The following is an 18,274-nucleotide window of genomic DNA, read 5'->3' as shown; positions in this document are numbered from 1 at the left end:
CATCTGCAGCTAATTGTTGTCATTGTGGAGGGAGGTTGTCTGCAGAAGTTGAGCAGGGTTTTAGTTGTAGTAGTGTTTTTTATTAAAAATATAGGAATGGGCTGAAAGTTAGGAATGGGAGGGTAGGATGCTGGGGCATTAGTCTGGGGTTGATTATGTGTGAGTAAATTGGAAGGTTTACTAGGGGTGGTGTGTTGTGAGTTATTAGTAAAGTTTGCAATTAGTTTGGCTACGGATTCTGTGAAGTCAGTGTTGAATTTTGAGGCTATTTGTTGAGGTTGTATGTTTGGGCATGGGGTGGGATTGCTTTTACTTCCAGGGTTGAGTAGTGATGATATGGAAGACCAAAATTTCTTGAGGTTGCTTTTTATGGTTGCCTTGAATGTGGGTGTAGTATGATTTTTTTGCCATTGGAAATCTGTCTGATTGCAGAGTTGTTTATATAACTGTAGATGACTGTCATATTTATTCCTTAGCCAGGCTGTCCAAGCTTTATCTCTGTGTTTCATTAAGGTTTTGCATGATTTGGTGAGCCATGGGCCATGGTTATTTTTTATTATTTTTGTGTGTAGTGGGGCTAATGAATTAAGAATGCTCAGGAAAGTCTTGTTAGTGTTCAACTGCTTCATTAAGGGATAGTCATTTTAAGATGGACCAGTCAGTAACTTTTAGACAGTCAATAAATATGTCTTTGATGAATTTTTGCAGATTGTGCATGGTTTTAAATTTGTGTTGTTTTACGAGTTGGGTGTTTGTCCAGTGTGCAAAGGTTGGTAGGTGGTCACTTAGGGAGTCAGGGAGTACACCTGAGAAAGGGTAGTTGGTAGGGTTAGAGACTAGTATCCAATCTAGTGTGGAATGTTGAGTATTATTTTTGCTATATCTGGTTGGAGTATTAATTATTTGAGTAAAGACATAGAGGTTTAAAGAGTTTGCTATCTGGAAGCATGGTCTGCCAGTCAGTGTTGACATCTCCTAGTATAATAGTTTAATTTAGTATTGTTTTGGAAATCCAGGAAAGTATGTTTTCCAGAACAGGAATGTTTTTACCAGGAGAGATGTACAGAGTGACTATACAGATGCTTTTGGCTGAATTTACTTTTAGGAATTTGATGAGGATTTCTGCAGTATCAAAACTGGGTGTGGGCTTAGCATATGGGGTAACTGTTAGGGTGTTTGGGAAGACTAGGGCAATGCCTTCAGCTTTTTTGTGCACTCTGTCTAGTCTGATAGTGCTACAGCCTGAGTGTAGGATTTTGGTATCTTTTATTCTGGGATTTAGCCAAGTCTCTGTTAGGGCAAGGATGTCAGGAGTATTTATTGTTAACCATGCATGGAAGGCTGCTCTTATTGCAAATGCTTGTAAGGTTAAGGGTGATAAATTTTAGCTGTTTTGTTTGTGAGGTATTGTGGGGACCTGGGATTGGGCGAATGTCTCCACACAAGTGTAGGGTACTGATCAAGTGTTTCGTTAATCTAGGAGTTTTGGAGAGTTTAGATATGACTGAGTATTAGTTTAAAGTAATTGGTATTGAGTACCCTGGGGTGGGAACAGAGGAAGATAGGAATGGTGAACAGTGCTGGGGAAATAAGAGAGTAGTGCATGGTTGAGGGGATGAGTAATAAGGGTGATGGAATTGTTACGGTGTGTTTATTTAGTACTGTATTTTGTAGAGTTGTTAGGCTAGTGAAGAGGTGAAGGAAGATAAATGACAGGCATAAGTATATTAGCATGGTTGTAGGTGATTAGATTGGAGGCTAAAGAAAAAAAGCAGAGTGTGAGTAGTTATGGTGAGTGGAAAAGCAAAGTGGTACAGGGTGTGGCTAAGGTAGTACAGATGAGGTGGTGGAGCGGGGGTGAGTTAATAGCTTGATTGGAGACCAGAGGGGATAGGAGGGGGAGGGGGAGGAGGAGTTAAGAAAGCTATAAGTGCAGACTATGTGGGGTTGGTGGGAATTGGGGCAGGTTAGGGGAGCGAAGTGAAGCCTGAGCATAGCGAGGGCTGAATGGAGTGGGCCATAGCCAGCAGTAGACTTTATCAGCCAGAAACAATCAGACAAAAGAAGCAGGAGGTAAATAAGGATTTTTAAGTTCAAACTACATTTATCAAAAAGATAATATTGCTCTGTGTAGTACCAGCTAATTATTCCAACATGAGCTGTAGTAGGGGGAGAGAGAGGGGCTGTTGGGGTGGCGAAAGTAGTATGATACATAATGTATTTTAATGTATTAAGCTACTTTAGTCCAAAAAGAGTTTAAGGTCAAACATTATGAAGGCTTATATAGGTCTCTGTGGATGGGGAGTATTAATTAGTTGGGTGTAGACTCAAGACTTAATAACCTAATGTTAAGCAAGTGACTGCTATTTTGTGATAGTTTTGCTTTTGGGCAGTTAGCATATAGCACAGTTTATACATTCAAAGCACTACTGCATGATGTATTGTAGAGCATACTTTTGATAACAGAGTCCATGGACTGCTTCTGGAGACCTTCAGAGGGCTGCAATGTAGGAAGCAGTAAAAGGTTTCTTGAGATTGTCAGGCTATGTTCAAAAGCTTTTGGCATTATGCACTGAGACTGGATAGCTGGGAATAAAAAAGAGAATTTGGTGTGGGGGTTATCAGCAAATTAGGGTTAACTAAACTAAAAAGAATTACAGGAGTTAGAAACTATGACAGGGCTTGGTTAGTAGAAGAATATCTAAGAGGTAAAAAGCACATTCAAAACACAACCAGTAGTCAGGATGGCACAATGAAAACTTTGTTAATTGTACTGCTACGTACTTATTCACTTCTGAGCAAAGGCAGCCACTAGATGAGCCAACATATATGTGTGCAATTTACAGAGAATAAAAAGAAAAGTAAAAGGTAAATGTTTTCAAATTGTATGGTTCAGTCCAAAGCTTGGCTTGGGATCGAGTTGAGATAAGGATGGATAAAACAGGTTTCGATGCCTAATTACTGGCATAGCTTAAACAGGAAGTGAGTAAGTAGCTGCGGTACTATCATTTGCACAGCAGTTGACAGTTAATGCAATATTAAAATCCGTATAATCATATTGTTGTGATCGTGCTTAGAATATCTAAAGAAAAAAATGTAACAGCATGAGATTCTTTACAGATGACACAAGACTGTGTGCACAACATACCACTCAAAGGAATGTAAAAAATTACTTCACGGACTAGACTTTCAGCATAATCTCTATCCGATCTAGTGTGTGTCTCTTCTGAGCTGAGATGGAGCCTAGATCCATTCTCACTTCCACCACTGCACTGCAAGTCATTCTTCCAGGAATACATGTAGCGCTATACGCTGGTTACATGGTCATCTACGCTACAGACAAATCTGCTAAGGAAATTAGCAGTAATCTCACACAAAGTTTTCATAGGTTCATAGGTTAGTACTAGGCTAACTGCCCTTGAGAGCCATTGTAAGCCTAGCCAATTATCCCTTGTGAGACTTAAACCCTGCACCTAGTGTTTGTAAGGCAAACACCTTAACCATTAGGCCATCCTCCCAACCCTTTTTGTTTTGTAATAATGCACCACTGGTGTCATACACGAAGTCTCACCATGGGCTCCTCTCGCCCTGTGGTCTTGTTACTCAAAAAATGTTTACCATTGTTGATATCCACAAAACTGCTAAATGGAGCCTGGAGCCCTAATAAGAGTGCAATATGAGAGCTAAGGCATATCCATCCATCCATACATCCACAAACTCTTTTCCCATTTTATGCACATGGGGTTGAGTGTCAATTAAATTAATTTTCTAGCATATATTTCAGAGGATTAAGGCTATGAGCTGTTTTCAGTCTGCTTCCTGTCATCCAAGGTTTGATTCTTTCAGCCTCCTTTTGACTGTGACTGTAAGCAAGTCAGTTAACCAGGCAGTACTTCCAGGCCGAGTCAGAAAATGGTCTGTGTGGACTGTCACCCTACCCCAGGTTAACAAACAAAAATTAAAAACAAGAGTACACACACTTTAAATATTTGGGATTATGGCTAGACCCACACTTCTACTCCTAAAAGAGAACTAAGTCCTTTTAAAAATGACACTTCGCTAAGCACCTGCCAAGGAATTACAAGTTTACTGCTGAGCCCAGGAAATGTACTTGTCAATGGAATTGTCTTACCATTTCTGTAGCACAAACTACTTCCAATCACTGAAGGTTCAGTTAACAGTTGCCACAGGCTACAAGTTGCTCTTAACAAAATTTGCAGAATTGTGGTGAATGACCCAACACTGGAACATCACTACTTAATTCTACAAAAAGCTTAGATTCTCTCTGAAGACAAATGGAATGCAATAACTTCTTGCTGCATGATCTAAAAAATTATGTATTTGAAACACTATCATACATTAGGCCACATACTAAAGATTAAAATAACCCAAGACAGGAACATCACTGCATCATTTTACAAAAAAAAAAAAAAAAAAAAAAAAAAAAAAAACTAAAATCTTCATTATATACCAAATGGATGCAATAGCTTCTTGCTGTATAATCTAAAATATGGTGTATCAGATAGATTGTCACACAACATGCTAAATGTTAAAGACTAAAATGGTCACACATAACAGGTGTACCTCTAAAACATTCACAATCCCCCCTTTTTACTACCTGTTTGAAAGCTTTAGCAACATATCCTAACAATCTGATTAATTTTTAAATATTCTGAGTCTGGTCTTGAATGTGTGGCAGTGACAAGTCTTTATTGCTGGCCTTGCAGTAAGAAGTGTCTGTTTAGCTATTTTAAAGGCAGCTTGCATGTAAGTAGCAATTTTGTATATGCTTTTCTACCCAGTGCTTTGTTTTTAACATAATGCTTTATAATGCTAAAATAACAAGTCATAGCTGAGAAAGTATCTTGTAGGCCCAATCTACTTAGCTCAAGTAAGCAAACAAACAAACAAGCAAAATAAGAGGTGCAGCAGTAGAGGAAAGAGAAAAATGTTTTAAGGTATTATTGAGAAGGGCTGCTTAGGGGCGGCCACGGTGGTGCAGTGGTTAGCATTGCCGCCTCACAGCAAGAGGTTCTCCGGTTCGATCCTCGGCTGGGGTGCCTTCTGTACGGAGTCTGCATGTCCTCCCTGTGGTCGCGTGGGTTTCCTCCGGGTGCTCCGGTTTCCTCCCACATCCCAAAGACATGCTGCAGGTGGATTGGACACTCTAAATTGGCCTTAGGTGTGCGTGTGAGTGTGCCTTCTGTGGAAGGTTGGGCGCCGGGCTGGCAACTCGACACCGTAAAACTCCACTGCCATTCAATGTGCGGACAGGTGATCCGCTGTGGCGACCCCTAACCGGGATAAAGCCGAAAGAAGAAGAAGAAGAAGAAGATTGAGAAGGGCTGCTTAACTGGGTGGGAGAAGGCAGGTAAGGTTCTCTGATAACAGATGCAAAATACTATACTTTGTGTTACAACAGCCCTGATAGAAGTAACAGCTGAAACACGTTGAACTGACAGTGACAGATCAGAATCTAGATTGATCTAGAAGAAGCAGAGTATAAAGTCTGTGGAAGCAGCAGACAGAATGCTGAGGTGTATCATCAGCAGAATAGACACCAGAAGCATATAAATCATGCTCCCATGGTTCCGGGTCCTGGTTAGATCTGAGTGCCATTCTGGGGGCTATACAAAGACAGGGATAGCATGCTGCTGGAAACAGTCCAGAGGAAAGTCACTAGAAGGGTTTGTGAGACAGAACGGAAAGATTATAAGCAGAGATAAGAAGACCAAGGTGGAAATGACATCCACGGGGGGGTAAAGAAAGAAATAGATGAAAGGAGGCAGAATGTTAAATTCAGTAAAACAGCAAAGTAGATACATTAATTGACTTGTTCTGATAAATATAACATAAAATGACTACCCATGTCTGAATACATTTAATGGGGACTTCCTGGATTAACTCTGAAACCATTTTTAGTTAAAAACTGCAGAAATACTATGGTGTAATACTTCTAAAAACAATTTGCTAGGCTCTTGGGGCTTGTTAAATAAAGGATGCATTATGTGTGTGTACATGTGTGGGGATGTTACATTAATTAACAGACCTGGATACACTAGGCACAAATGCTGTCTGGGAACATTATTCTGGTTAAATGACTTGCTCACAAGTGCAGTGTGTACAAGTTCATGTTAACGTACTCAAACTCTGGGCAATAGTTTGAAGATCATTAGGATTTTGTACCCATATATTTTTAATTATACTAACAGGCACTGCCCTCTTCCCCCAGTTTTACTGCCATTTGATTATTTTCCAGTTTTTGGTTTGACTCTACTTTCATTTCATGGCCAATTAGTACACAGTTGTTTAGGTATAAGAAACTGTAAATAGCTATTAATCTCTCTCTGAAGCTTAACCCTCTACCTTTCCAAAGGCACAAAATATAATATCTACCTTAAGAAAAGAATGCTGTCAGTAAATAATAGTTTCTGCCCCTTCTGAGCCCTCATTTTCTAACCTCCTTCCTAATTAATGCCTTTCATTATATTTCACTAGTTTATTTCATGCATCTAACAATATCACACTTTTTATGTTTATAATCAATTGTAGTAACATAAGATGCTAACCACAAAACTACCATTCTTTACCAATAAGTTGCATTTTTAGTGGCTATGACACCAGCTGCTACAGAGACTAAACTTCAGTTTAACATGCCATATACCCTTCCATATAATTCAAGTCAGAGACAAAAGCATCATTTAATATCATCTACTAGCACTTAAAATTCAAGAATGCATCATTTTCTACATTTGGGAAATTCATGTTCTGGGAAAAAGAATGCACATCATGTTCTACAAATCATAGGGTTATCCTTGATTTTATTTTAACTTTTTTATTTATTTTATTATTTATAAACAATTGTTTACAGGGACTGTCTGGCTGGAAATAAGTTCCCCCTTTTTAAGAGGAAATCCAAGAAGAGAAGCTCCAAGTATAAATACAGGTACAAAAGATATAAAATAAGGATAAGAAAAATATGATGGATTTAAGCAATTTAACAGAATGAATGCATATAGAACAATTAGGTAAAAAGAGTTTTATAAAAAACAACAGTGCAAGTCAATGGATAACATTTTTGTAAGTCATTCATAAAGTGCAATACATAAGTACAACAATAGTTAAAAACAAAGTGGTAGGAAAGAAAAGGGTAAGTAATTGAAACAGTTCGTAGAAGTCTACTGTATGGTGCAGAAACCTGGGCAGTAAAGGCAGAACAGTTGAAGAAGCTAGAGGTGATGGAAATGAAGTGCCTGAGAAGGGTGGTAGGATGCACACTGTGGGACTGATGAAAAATGAGGACATAAGAGCAGAAGCCAAAGTAGCTCCATTTGCAGAAAAGATCAAAGAGAACTGATTACAGTTGTTTGGGCACGTGTAGAAAAGCAGATGACAATCTGGTGAGGAAGATTTGGGACAGACAGAAAGAGGGTAAGAGGAAGCAAGGACATCCAGCAAAGAGGGAATGGATTGTGTGAAAGAAGATCTGCGACAGTCAGGCATAAGTGTTGAAGAAGGCAGGATTGTGGCACTGAATCAAGAGAGTCGGCAACAGTTAACACGATACCTCAACCCCATGTAGAAAAATGGGATAAAGGGAGCTGATTATGATGATGTTGGTGGAAGTGATACTTATATAGCAGTATGCAGGAGGAGCAAGGTAATAAGGCAAGTTTGAGAGGCAATACCACAGAAATAGGTACAGGTGCCAGCACAGAAAGTAGTTAGATCATGCACTGGATGTGATACAGGTTGAAATGGATTATTTGTGGATATGCTGAGTGAGAGGAAAGTTGGGAACAGTTGAGTTATAAGATGTAGGATTATCATCATGAAGAGAGGCTATAAGGTAGATGTCTATAGTTTGTGGCTGGGTAGAAGGAGATGCAGAAGTGATGTAATGTTAACGGAGATGAAAGAGGAAGGGGGAGAGAAAAACATTTACTTACCTTCTCAGTAAAATTATCAACTTTGTAGTCCCTGCTTGGTGTGAAACAGATGTCTGTGGTAACCAAACAAACAGTCACTTCCTCTCCATCACGAGCAGCCCAAAGAATATCTGCAAGAGCTGCCGCAAGTGCTTTTTCTTGTTCTTTTTGACTTACTGCTTGTAAGCTGCAATGCATTTAAAAATAAAAAATGCTGAAATTAATCAGAAACATATATTCTTTCAACAGAACACTTTAAAACAGTCCATTGGAATCTATAAACTCCACTATGCCCAGAAGGCAATATTTTACTGCAAAGATAAAACCTTTTGTAAGAGGACTGCCTTTACTCAGGGTTGGCCTACATCATAAGGATAACAGGCATTGACAATTCTGGTCTGCACTTTTGACGTGAATGCTAAAACCTTTTAACTGCCAAGTTATTCTATTACATTACATGTTTTCAAAGTTATTACGATGCTGAAAGTTTAGAGGTGCACAATTAAGGAAGACAGCCAAAAATATGACAAAACAAAACTTTGAAGAAAAAATCTTTAACAATTTTCAGAACAATAGGTTTTAAAATGAGGCTTCAGCAATGTCCTTACTTGTCCGACAATGAAAGTGGCATCGCATACTGAGTTATATTATGCTAAACACTAAAAGTCCAGTTGAAATTTGTCTTATATGTTTATTAGTGAAATTAGACCCTTTTTTGAGGATTCAGCCCAACTGAAGTATTTGTGTTTTGATAACCATTATGTCACTTAAAACTATACCTCTTACTTAAAACCAATATTAAAAACATTAGTATGAACTGTTGCTCCTTACTGCAGTTAGGTACAGGGGTAGCAGGACAGTGTTCTGCAAACAATGATTAGGTTTGGTCATAGAATAGAGCACATAAACCAACTGGAAGTTATTTTATAAGATGTCAATTGAGTGCTCATTGGCAGTCACTTAACCCTGCAGATATGGCTACAGACCACAATATTTATGTTATTTTGATGTTTCTGTTTACCTCCACTACCCTGCTCAAATTGATGACAAAGGAAGTTGACTGGAATAGAGGGACAAGTTGCCATAGTAACAGAACATTATGGATGTAGTACTACAGACTCAGCTAACACAATGGCAGCATCACTAGGAAATGTGCTCTGTAATGGCAATGATAGCAAAGCACATACTAGAAGTATACTCTTAAATACACTATGGTCTATGCATTGCAGGTTTTATTAACGTTTTGGGATCCAAACTGAACAGTTATGAATCATATCACTCAGGCAACAACATTTTCATCAGTTCCATATTTTTTAAACACAGGATGAACTATTTTGTACAATGTTAGCAGCACTGAAAATGTAGCATCTTGAAACATGAACTGTCAGGTTGGGGATGGCTTGTAACACTTGGGGGCCTATGTTCTCGAAGGAAGTACTCTCTGATGTAAAACCTGGTCAGTAGCTCCAAATATCTAGGCTACACTCCTAATAGTAGTAGTAGCAGTTGAAACAGTGTCACTTTGCAGAGCTGTTAGGACAGTGGAAACACTTTAATTTTTGATTATTTTATGTTTAAACTCTAGTGGATCACCAAGTCTGATTTTCATAAAATGAAGCAACAAGCCAGTATATAAAAACAATAAAAAGAAGTTATGTCTTACCATAACATTCCATCTGTATTGTTGATCCTCATTCAGTCATTACGTGTGGGTAGTCGGTTCCGACCTCGAAACCGAGCCGGCCATCTTTCAAGCTCGCGCCAGCTACAAACTCTCTAGCTAAACTCTTACTAAGAATTCCCCTCTCCCTGTTACCTCAGATTGAGTTTGCAAGTCAAAGGAAGGTAGAGGCTACCTCTGGTCAAATGACCAAACAGAACCGGATGGTGAGATCCACTAGAAGCCACTGGAGGGGGAAGGAGGGAGGGTCGTAATGACTGAATGAGGATCAACAATACAGATGGAACGTTATGGTAAGACATAACTTCTTTATCTGATATTGTTTATCCTCTTTCATTCCTTACATGTGGGACAGAGTCCCCAGCTATCTTTATTCCTGGGAGACTCTCTTGGAAGGACATTCCTGAGCACCACAGAACCAAAAGATGCTCTTCCCCTGGAGGCCAAATCCAACTTGTAATGATTGATGAAGGTATGAGGACAAGCCCAAGTTGCAGCTGCACAAATGTCATGTAAAGAGGCTCTGGCATGGAAGGCAGCAGAAGTTGCCACTGACCTTGTAGAATGAGCCTTTATGGTAGTAGTTAATGGCATATTATGTTTTCTATAAATGAAGGTTACACAGTCTTTTAACCATCTAGCTAATGTGACCTTAGCAACAGCACATCCTAAACTAGGTCCAGAATAGGCCAAAAATAACTGGTCTGATTTAAGAGAAGCCTTAGTCCTGTTCAAGTAGAAGCAAATTTGCCTGTGAATATCTAGGGTATGTAAGCAATACTCTTCTCTGTTTGAATGATTGGGGAAGAAAACTGGCAATTCAGTGGTTTGATTAATGGACATTTCAGAAATCACTTTTGGCAGAAAGGAAGTATTAGTTCTCAATGACACACTATCTCTATGAAAAATCAAATACAGCCTTTTGATGCATAAGACTTGAAGCTCAGAGATACGTCTGGCAGAGGTAATGGCGACCAAAAACAAGGTTTTCCATGACAAATATTTGAGTTCGCAAGAAAAAGCTGGTTTGAAAGATGGCATTGTTAAAGCTTGTAGGACTAATGACAGGTCCCATGGTTGAGTAGGTTCTCTAAAAGGGGGGTTTAGGTGATTCATGCCTTTTATGAAAGTCTTGCATAATTTGTGTGACATAAGAAAACAGTCTTGGACACCATCATGAAAATTAGATACTGTTGCCAAATGAACTCTAATGGTAGAGGCAGATAGACCGGATTGAAATAGGGTAGACAGATATTCCAGTACTATCGACACTGGTGCTGAAAAAGGATCTACTTGTTTTTCTTTCAGCCAAATAGTAAATCTTTTCCACTTGTTGAGATATGTAATTCTGGTGGAAGACTTATGAGATGCAATAAGAATGTCACGTACTGGCAAAGAAAGATCATTCTGCCTGGCAATCAAAGGAATTGGAGGAGCCAAGCCGTAAGCTTCAGGCCGTTCAAGTTGGGGTGAATCAGATTCTGTGGATGGGAGATCAACCCCAGGGTTGGATGGAGAATCCACGGTTGATCCAGCAGATGAGGCCAAAGGAAGGAGGAACCAAATCTGATGATGCCAATATGGTGCTATGAGGATTAGTTTGCTCTTCAACCGGCGGGCTTTTTTCAGAAACTGGGGAATGAGGGGGAAAGGTGGAAATGCATAACGTAGACCTGAGGGCCAGTCATGGACTAGAGAGTCCCTGGGTGACTGTCCCAGAGGGGGAATCAGGGCAAAATAGCTGTTGCATTTGTAGTTGGTCGGGGATGCAAAGAGGTCGCAGCAAGGATGACCCCAGCAGTTGAAAATCTCTGCCACTATCAAGGGATTCAGGGACCACTTGTGAGGTTGTAGAATACACCTGCTGAATCTGTCTGCTATCACGTTGGAACTTCCAGGAACGTGCCTTGCTAGAAGAAAGCGGTTGGTAGTCATCGCCCAATGCCATATCCTCATGGCCTCTTGACAGAGTGGGTAAGAATTGGTTTCACCTTGTTTGTTGATGTACCAGACCACCACCATGTTGTCTGATTGTATCACAAAAGTCCCAGACGGCAGCAGGGGATGGAATGCTTGCAACGCCAGAAGCACTGTTCTCAGCTCTAGAACATTTATATGCAGATGGGCCTCCATTTCAGACCAAGTACCTTGGATTGTCTGTCCCTGAAATAGCCCCCCCATCCCATCAGGGAGGCGTCCGTGGTCACTGTAGCCTTGGGCTGTTGGGGGGGAGAAGGGGCGAGACCATTGTGATGGATTGTGCACAATCTATCAATTTAAATCTTGTTTGCACCTGTGAGTTACCCGAATCTTGGCTGAAAGAGGGTACTGAAAGGGATACCATTGGATGAGCAGTAGCCATTGTAGAAGCCTCATGTGAAACCTGGCCAGGGGGACAATCGTAATGGAGACTGCCATGGAATCCAACAATTGGAGAACAGAATGAGCTGTGGATTTCTCCCTTGAAAGGAGGTTGGGAGGGTGGACTAATGGTTAAGGTGTTTGCCTTACAAACACAAGGTGCAGAGTTTGAGTCTCACAAGGGATAATTGGCTAGGCTTAAAATGGCTCACAAGGACAGTTAGCTTAGTACTAATCTATGAACTTATGAAAGGACTGGAATCAGTTGCTGCTTTATCCTTAGAATTCTGTGGATTGAGATGGGGTGAGATTGGATTTTTTGCCAGTTTATTGTTATGCCTAGCCTTTCTGCAGTGAGGAGAGAGTATGCCAAGGCTTCTTCCAATAGATGTCTGGTGGGGGCGGAGATGAGCCAGTCATCTAGGTATGGAAACACCTGAAATCCTTGTAGTCGCAACTGAGCTGTCATGACTGCCATGCACTTTGTGAACACTCTGGGGGCTGTAGAGAGTCCGAAGGGCAGTACTCTGAGCTAGTAATGACTGGCTCCCACATGGAAGCAAAGGAATCTTCTTGATGGTCTGTCCATGTTTATGTGGTAGTACGCATCTTGAAGATCTAACAAGCACATCCAATCATCTTTTTCCAAAAGCGGAAGGACAGACTGTATTGTGACCATCCGGAATTTCTGTACTTTTACAAACTTGTTCAATACACTGAGATCCAAAATTGGTCTCCAGTCCCCAGTTTTCTTTGGCACCAAAAATAATCTTGAGTAGAATCCGGATCCTGTCTGGTCTGGAGGGACTATTTGGATGACTCTTTTTCTTAGCAGCTTTGAAATCTCTAATGCTGCTTTTTCCCTTTGACTGGGTAGAACATCGGGGAAGGTTGTTAGGGGAGTGGGACAAAGGTCAAAGGGGATATGATAACCTCTGGCTATTATACTTTGTACCCAAGAATCAGTGGTAATGGTTAGCCAGGCAGAAGGCTACAAAGAGAAACGACTCCCAACCACTTCCAGATGCAAGCAGTTGGGCTGCTCTTCAAAAGCACTGGTAGGATTGGCCAGGGAAAGAATCCCTGAAACCCTGATTACATGTACCCCCTCTGTCCCGAAAAGGGGCATCTTTCCTGTGAGTTTCCCCCTCTGCCTCTAGGGGAGAACTCGGCATGTGTGTCATGGAAAGAACCCTGAGACTTTCTATGCCATATCTTCCCACTCTTCTGGTTTCTGGAGAAAGCCCGGGAAGAATAATGGACACCCATGGCAGAAAGGGTCTTACCATCCTGTTCACATCTGGCCAGTGTGCTTTTAACCTCAAATGATTATGGAGTAAATGCAATACGGAATTTTTTAAATAATGAGATAAAAATGCATGGGAGGGAGATTGAAACAATATGTGCACTTCTAGAAGTGGTTTTAACACATAATGTTTTCATTTTTGATGGGAAATTGTTTCTGCAACTTACAGGTGTTGCAATGGGCACACCAGTGGCAAACACTTATGCCAATTTAGTGTTATATGAATGGGAGAAGGAGGTAATACTAAATAAAATCAATTACCTGGATGAGAAAGTCGTCTTCTATAAAAGGTTTGTAGACGACTGTTTTTTTATTGTGGAAAGGTTCCCATTCAGAGTTGGAAAACTATTTGCGGTACATAAATGAGTCAACTGACTTTCTAAGGTTTAAAATGACAGCATCATGTGATAATATTAATTTTCTAGATGTAACTCTATTTAAGAGTAATAAGAAATTGGAATCGAAAGTTTATAGAAAAGATGTTGACTCACTGAGATACAAAAGTAAGGATAGCATGCATGCACCTCATATATTTAGAGGAGTTCTTAAAGCACAGTTTATTAGACTAAGCAAGTTAAATACTGATGAACTTAATTTTATTGAACAAACTGAAAGTATAGCAAAAGAATTTGAAAGGAGTGGTTACTCAAAGCAGCTTATTAACAAAGTATTGTGTGAAGTAAAAAATGAGAGACAGACGAAATTTAAACCAATATTGTCAGGAGGTATAACAATGGGGAGAGACAACTCATGTAAGGATATAAAGTTAACTAGATATCTAACCACCTATAATTTAAATACATGTAATGTAAGTGTTATAATAGAGAAGAACTGGCCGGTTCTACTAGCCATGCCTGAAATAAGATCCATAGTAAGTGATAAACCTAGTTTTGAATATAGAAGTGCTGAAACTCTAAAACAGAAATTATGCTATAAAGATTTCCATAGTAAGCCTAGGACTAATAAATTGATGGGAATAAGGAAATGTTACAACTGCTCTTGTTGTAATGATTTATTTGAAGGTGAAAATTTTTTTGAACACCCTACTAATGGAGAAATTATTAGAATGACCACGTTAACAACTTGTAATGAAGAAAGGGTGGTATATTTGGTTACATGTGTATCATGCACTTCATTTTATGTGGGTAAAACTATTAGAAAGCTAAAAGAGAGAATAATAGAACATAAATCAGAAATCAGGAGGAGAGTATCAACGAATGCTTTAAGTAAACATATTATAGAAAAAGGCGAAAATCATGTATTTAAATTTAGAGTATTAGCTGCAGTAAATATCAGTCTAAGGAAGGGAGACATTAATAATTCCCTAGAACTGAAAGAGTTAGAATGGATTATTAGACTTCAGGCAGATGCCTCCCCTGGTTTAAATAATGCTGTTAGCCTGAAACCAGTATTAGTTAAAAAACAAAGAGAAAGGCTATAAATTCTATGGCTATACTTCTGTCTATACTCATTAGTTAAATATGTATGCATATTTATATAAGTATATTTTATTAGTGATATATTGTTCACTATATATTTTTATTATATTTTTATTGCATTCTTATTGCATTCTTATTGCAATTTTTATTGCATATTTTAGATATGAGTAAATTATATGTATAGGTATATATATGTGTGTATATTATTATATTATATATATATATGTATAGAGTCTGTTAGACCATTAATATGATAGTATGTCATTCATATCTTGTTTTTTAATGTTTTATAATACATAGGCTGAATTTATTGTACTATCTTTTTAAGTTTTCTTGTGTGTTTGATTAGTGGGATGGGCTGAAGCACGTGATTTGATGATTTCTCCTATTTAAATGTAATAATATTGCTGTAGTGTTATACTGATGAAGGGTGTAGACCCGAAAGCTTTATCCAATAAACTTTTTATGGTGTGGTATCATTGTAAGAGTAATGGACACCCATGGCAGAAAGGGTCTTACCATCCTGTTCACATCTGGCCAGTGTGCTTTTAACCTTGGGTCCGAACAACGAAGAGGCTTCGATGGGAGCATTGAGAAAGGAAGCCTTGAAGGGTTCCGCAAAATTACACATGTTGTCTTAGAACAATGCCTGAACTTGCCGCTCTAGCTGCTCCTTCTGATGAGTGAGATATCAGGCACATGGAGGAGTTAGATATCAATTTGATGGTGGCTAGCTGAGAGGCCACTTTGTCACGGACCTCATCAGACACAGCTCCAGCCAAAGTTTCAGACAGCACAGAAATTAAGTCTCTTTGAAGTCTGGTAAAATGTGCCATATAGTTCAGGGACCTGACTGCAAAGGTCGCTGATGCAAAGGTATGCTTCCCTATTCTGTCCAGAGCCCGGGACTCTTTATTGGGTGGATGGACAGTCTGTCTTTCTTCTTCCGCCAGGTCCTTTTTAGTTGCGGCTGCCACCACCAAAGCATCTACAGGAAGACCTTTGGACCAATGGGGATCAGTAGCAGGAAGGGACAAAATTTTATCTGGCCTCCGGGGAATGGCCTCAATGGTGTCAGAAGCTTTCCACCCACGCTGCACAATGAGCCGGACAAGTTCGTTGGCAGGTGGAGCAACCCAGGAGGTAGGGGGCTGGGCAGGAAAGGCCTGCAGGAACACAGACTCTTCAGAGGTAGGGTTAGAGGGCTGCCAGTCACCTCTCTGTTTAAGGATTTCAAGGATATCAGCAAAGGATACCTCAGAGGGTGACCGAGGGGACCCTTCCCCATCATCAAAGTCTGTGTCTTCAGTAAGGGACTCCTCTGTGGAGTCCATGTGCTTCCTCTTGCACGAGCTCTTTCAATGATCTTCCTCAGAGGGAGAAGCTGGGGAAGACAGCGCAAAAGGGGTCTCCTGTGAGAGTATGTCCTGAGGCCCTTGCACCCGGTGTCAACTAGGAGCAACTTGTGTACATTGTGGGCCAGAGGAGGGCAGATAGAGTGATAGTACAGGATCGCCAACCAACACCAGAGCCTTCTCCATTAACTGTAAGGCTGGTCCACCTGAAGAGGGGTGGGGGCCCAGGGTGGGGGTCACCCCTCTCCTAAGTGGCTCAGCCTGCCGACCCGGAGTCCCTGGATGGCTGTGAAGGGCCAAAGTATGTACGTCACAGCTGATATCCTGGGCAGTGGTAAGACTCTCCTGCCACAAAGGCAACTGCGGCTCCTTAGTGAGGTCCATAAAGGGAACCATAGTGGGGGAAGACTGTGCTATATCAAGGGGCTTCAAAGGCAATGAAGGAGGAGAATAAGTAGGGGTCCTTGGTAAAGGGTGATCACCTCCCGAGGAAGGAAAGGCCCTGGGAGGCGGGATACCTCTGGCCAAAAGCACTTGATCCACAAGATGCAACACATCATGTTCAGAGAGGCTTCTAGTGGATTTCACTGACATGGCTGAAGGAGATACAGGTCTATCCAAGAATGGAACAAGCTCGGTGCCCACCACGGGGGAGGTCTGCACTGAGGACAACGGAGCTGTAAAGGACTGAACTACTGGTGTCTGCACTGAGGAAATCATTGGTGCCAAAGGCATGGCCTGCACCGACGATGAGGTTGGTACCAAAGTAGTTGTCGGCGCTAAGGCCCGAGCCGAAAATATCGGTGATGAAAACTGAATGGTCGGTACTGAGAGGGTAGTCGGTGCCAGGTAAGTTGTTGGAGCCGAAAAAGTCGAGACATCCATCGACGTTGAAACAGTCTGCATCGACTGGACAATCGGTGCCAGTAAGGGATTCTAAACCGAGGAGCTCCTCGGTACCGATGCGGTATGGGGCACACTAATCGGTGCCAAAGTCGCAGATATTGCCGATGGCCTTGGTGCAGAAGGTCTAGGCACCGAAAGCGCTGGAGCCGAAGAAGTCAAATCCGAACTGGAAAGCTTAGCTTTCTTGGGTCTCGGTTCCTGAGGGTCCCCAGCTGGGGACGAAGGAAGAGACTTGGCCTTTTTATGTTCATCACTCTTTTTCTTATGGGATCTTGGAGGGGTTGAAGTCTCTGACCCAGAAATAGCCTCTGATAAAGGAGGTTTAAGTAGCCCCTTCAGTATTAATTTATTTTTCTTTCAATTAACGTCCTGTTAGAGAAATTCTTACAAATCCCGCAAGGCGGGTCAACTGTTAAATGTGGCACACCCAAGCAGTAGACACACAGGGAATGTGCATCTGAAGTAGGTAATTTATGGCCACAATCTAGACATCTTTAAAACCCTGGACTACCGTTTTATCTGCCATATCTGAAAGAAAGAAGGAAAACTAGAAAAATACCAACAATGGTACAAGAAATATCGGAAGGTAAGAAGGAAAAGGGGTTTACCAATGATGGTAAAAAAGGAATTACCTCGCGGTAAAAAGAGAGGAAAGGAATTGGAAAAGATTCGAAAAAGGGTAGTCACTAAGTGCAATAAGGTAAAAGATAAGTATCTAATAACTTTTTTTTTTTTTTTTTTTTTTTATGAAAAAGCTGTCTTAGCACTTAGTATGAAGAAAAATATTGTACTTGGCTCAAGAGAAGTAGCTTGACACAACCGAATGGCGACATGGCAAACGAAATCTGAGGTAACAGGGAGAGGGGAATTCTGGGTAAGTGTTTAGCCCGAAAGTTTGTAGCTGGCGTGAGCTTGGAAGATGGCCGGCTCGGTTCTGAGGTCGGAACCGACTACCCACAAGTAAGGAATGAACGAGGATTAACAATATCAGATCATAATTTTTTATCTACCTACAGAAAGTATAATAAAAAACAGGTTTAAACATTCATAAATGGAAAACAATCCATATGGGAAAAATAACACATTGAGAATACAAATGGTCAGCCTTTTTTATCAGGTAGGCAGCATGTTGACTCTGTAGTTAAGGTTTTGTTTCACATTTCTAGAAAAAAGAAGTTATGTCCTTACCATAACGTTCCATGTGGAGTGTTCATCTTGCCTTGGTTATTACACATGGGTTCGGAGCCGATCCTCGGCTCCGTGCCGGCCGACTGCAAGCTCTGCATCGAGAAGAAGCT

The 18,274-nt window shown here is 40.6% G+C and overlaps 1 protein-coding gene across 3 annotated transcripts in view; it reads right to left on the bottom strand.

The window, feature by feature from the left end:
- Positions 1-18,274, bottom strand: part of MINDY4B (MINDY family member 4B) — a 1,400,689-nt gene that overhangs the window by 759,713 nt on the left and 622,702 nt on the right. For all 3 annotated transcript variants that reach the window (XM_044070561.1, XM_044070562.1, XM_044070563.1), the window contains one exon: positions 7,950-8,115. In XM_044070561.1, coding sequence (XP_043926496.1) covers positions 7,950-8,115 — 166 coding nt within the window. The remainder of the gene's footprint in view (positions 1-7,949; positions 8,116-18,274) is intronic.

The sequence above is a fragment of the Protopterus annectens genome, chromosome 4.part1, assembly GCF_019279795.1.
Source record: "Protopterus annectens isolate FY-2018-M chromosome 4.part1, PAN1.0, whole genome shotgun sequence".
Classification (NCBI taxonomy): domain Eukaryota; kingdom Metazoa; phylum Chordata; order Ceratodontiformes; family Protopteridae; genus Protopterus; species Protopterus annectens.
The sequence above is the reverse complement of the archived record's forward strand: the minus strand, read 5'-3'. Positions and strand labels throughout refer to the sequence as shown.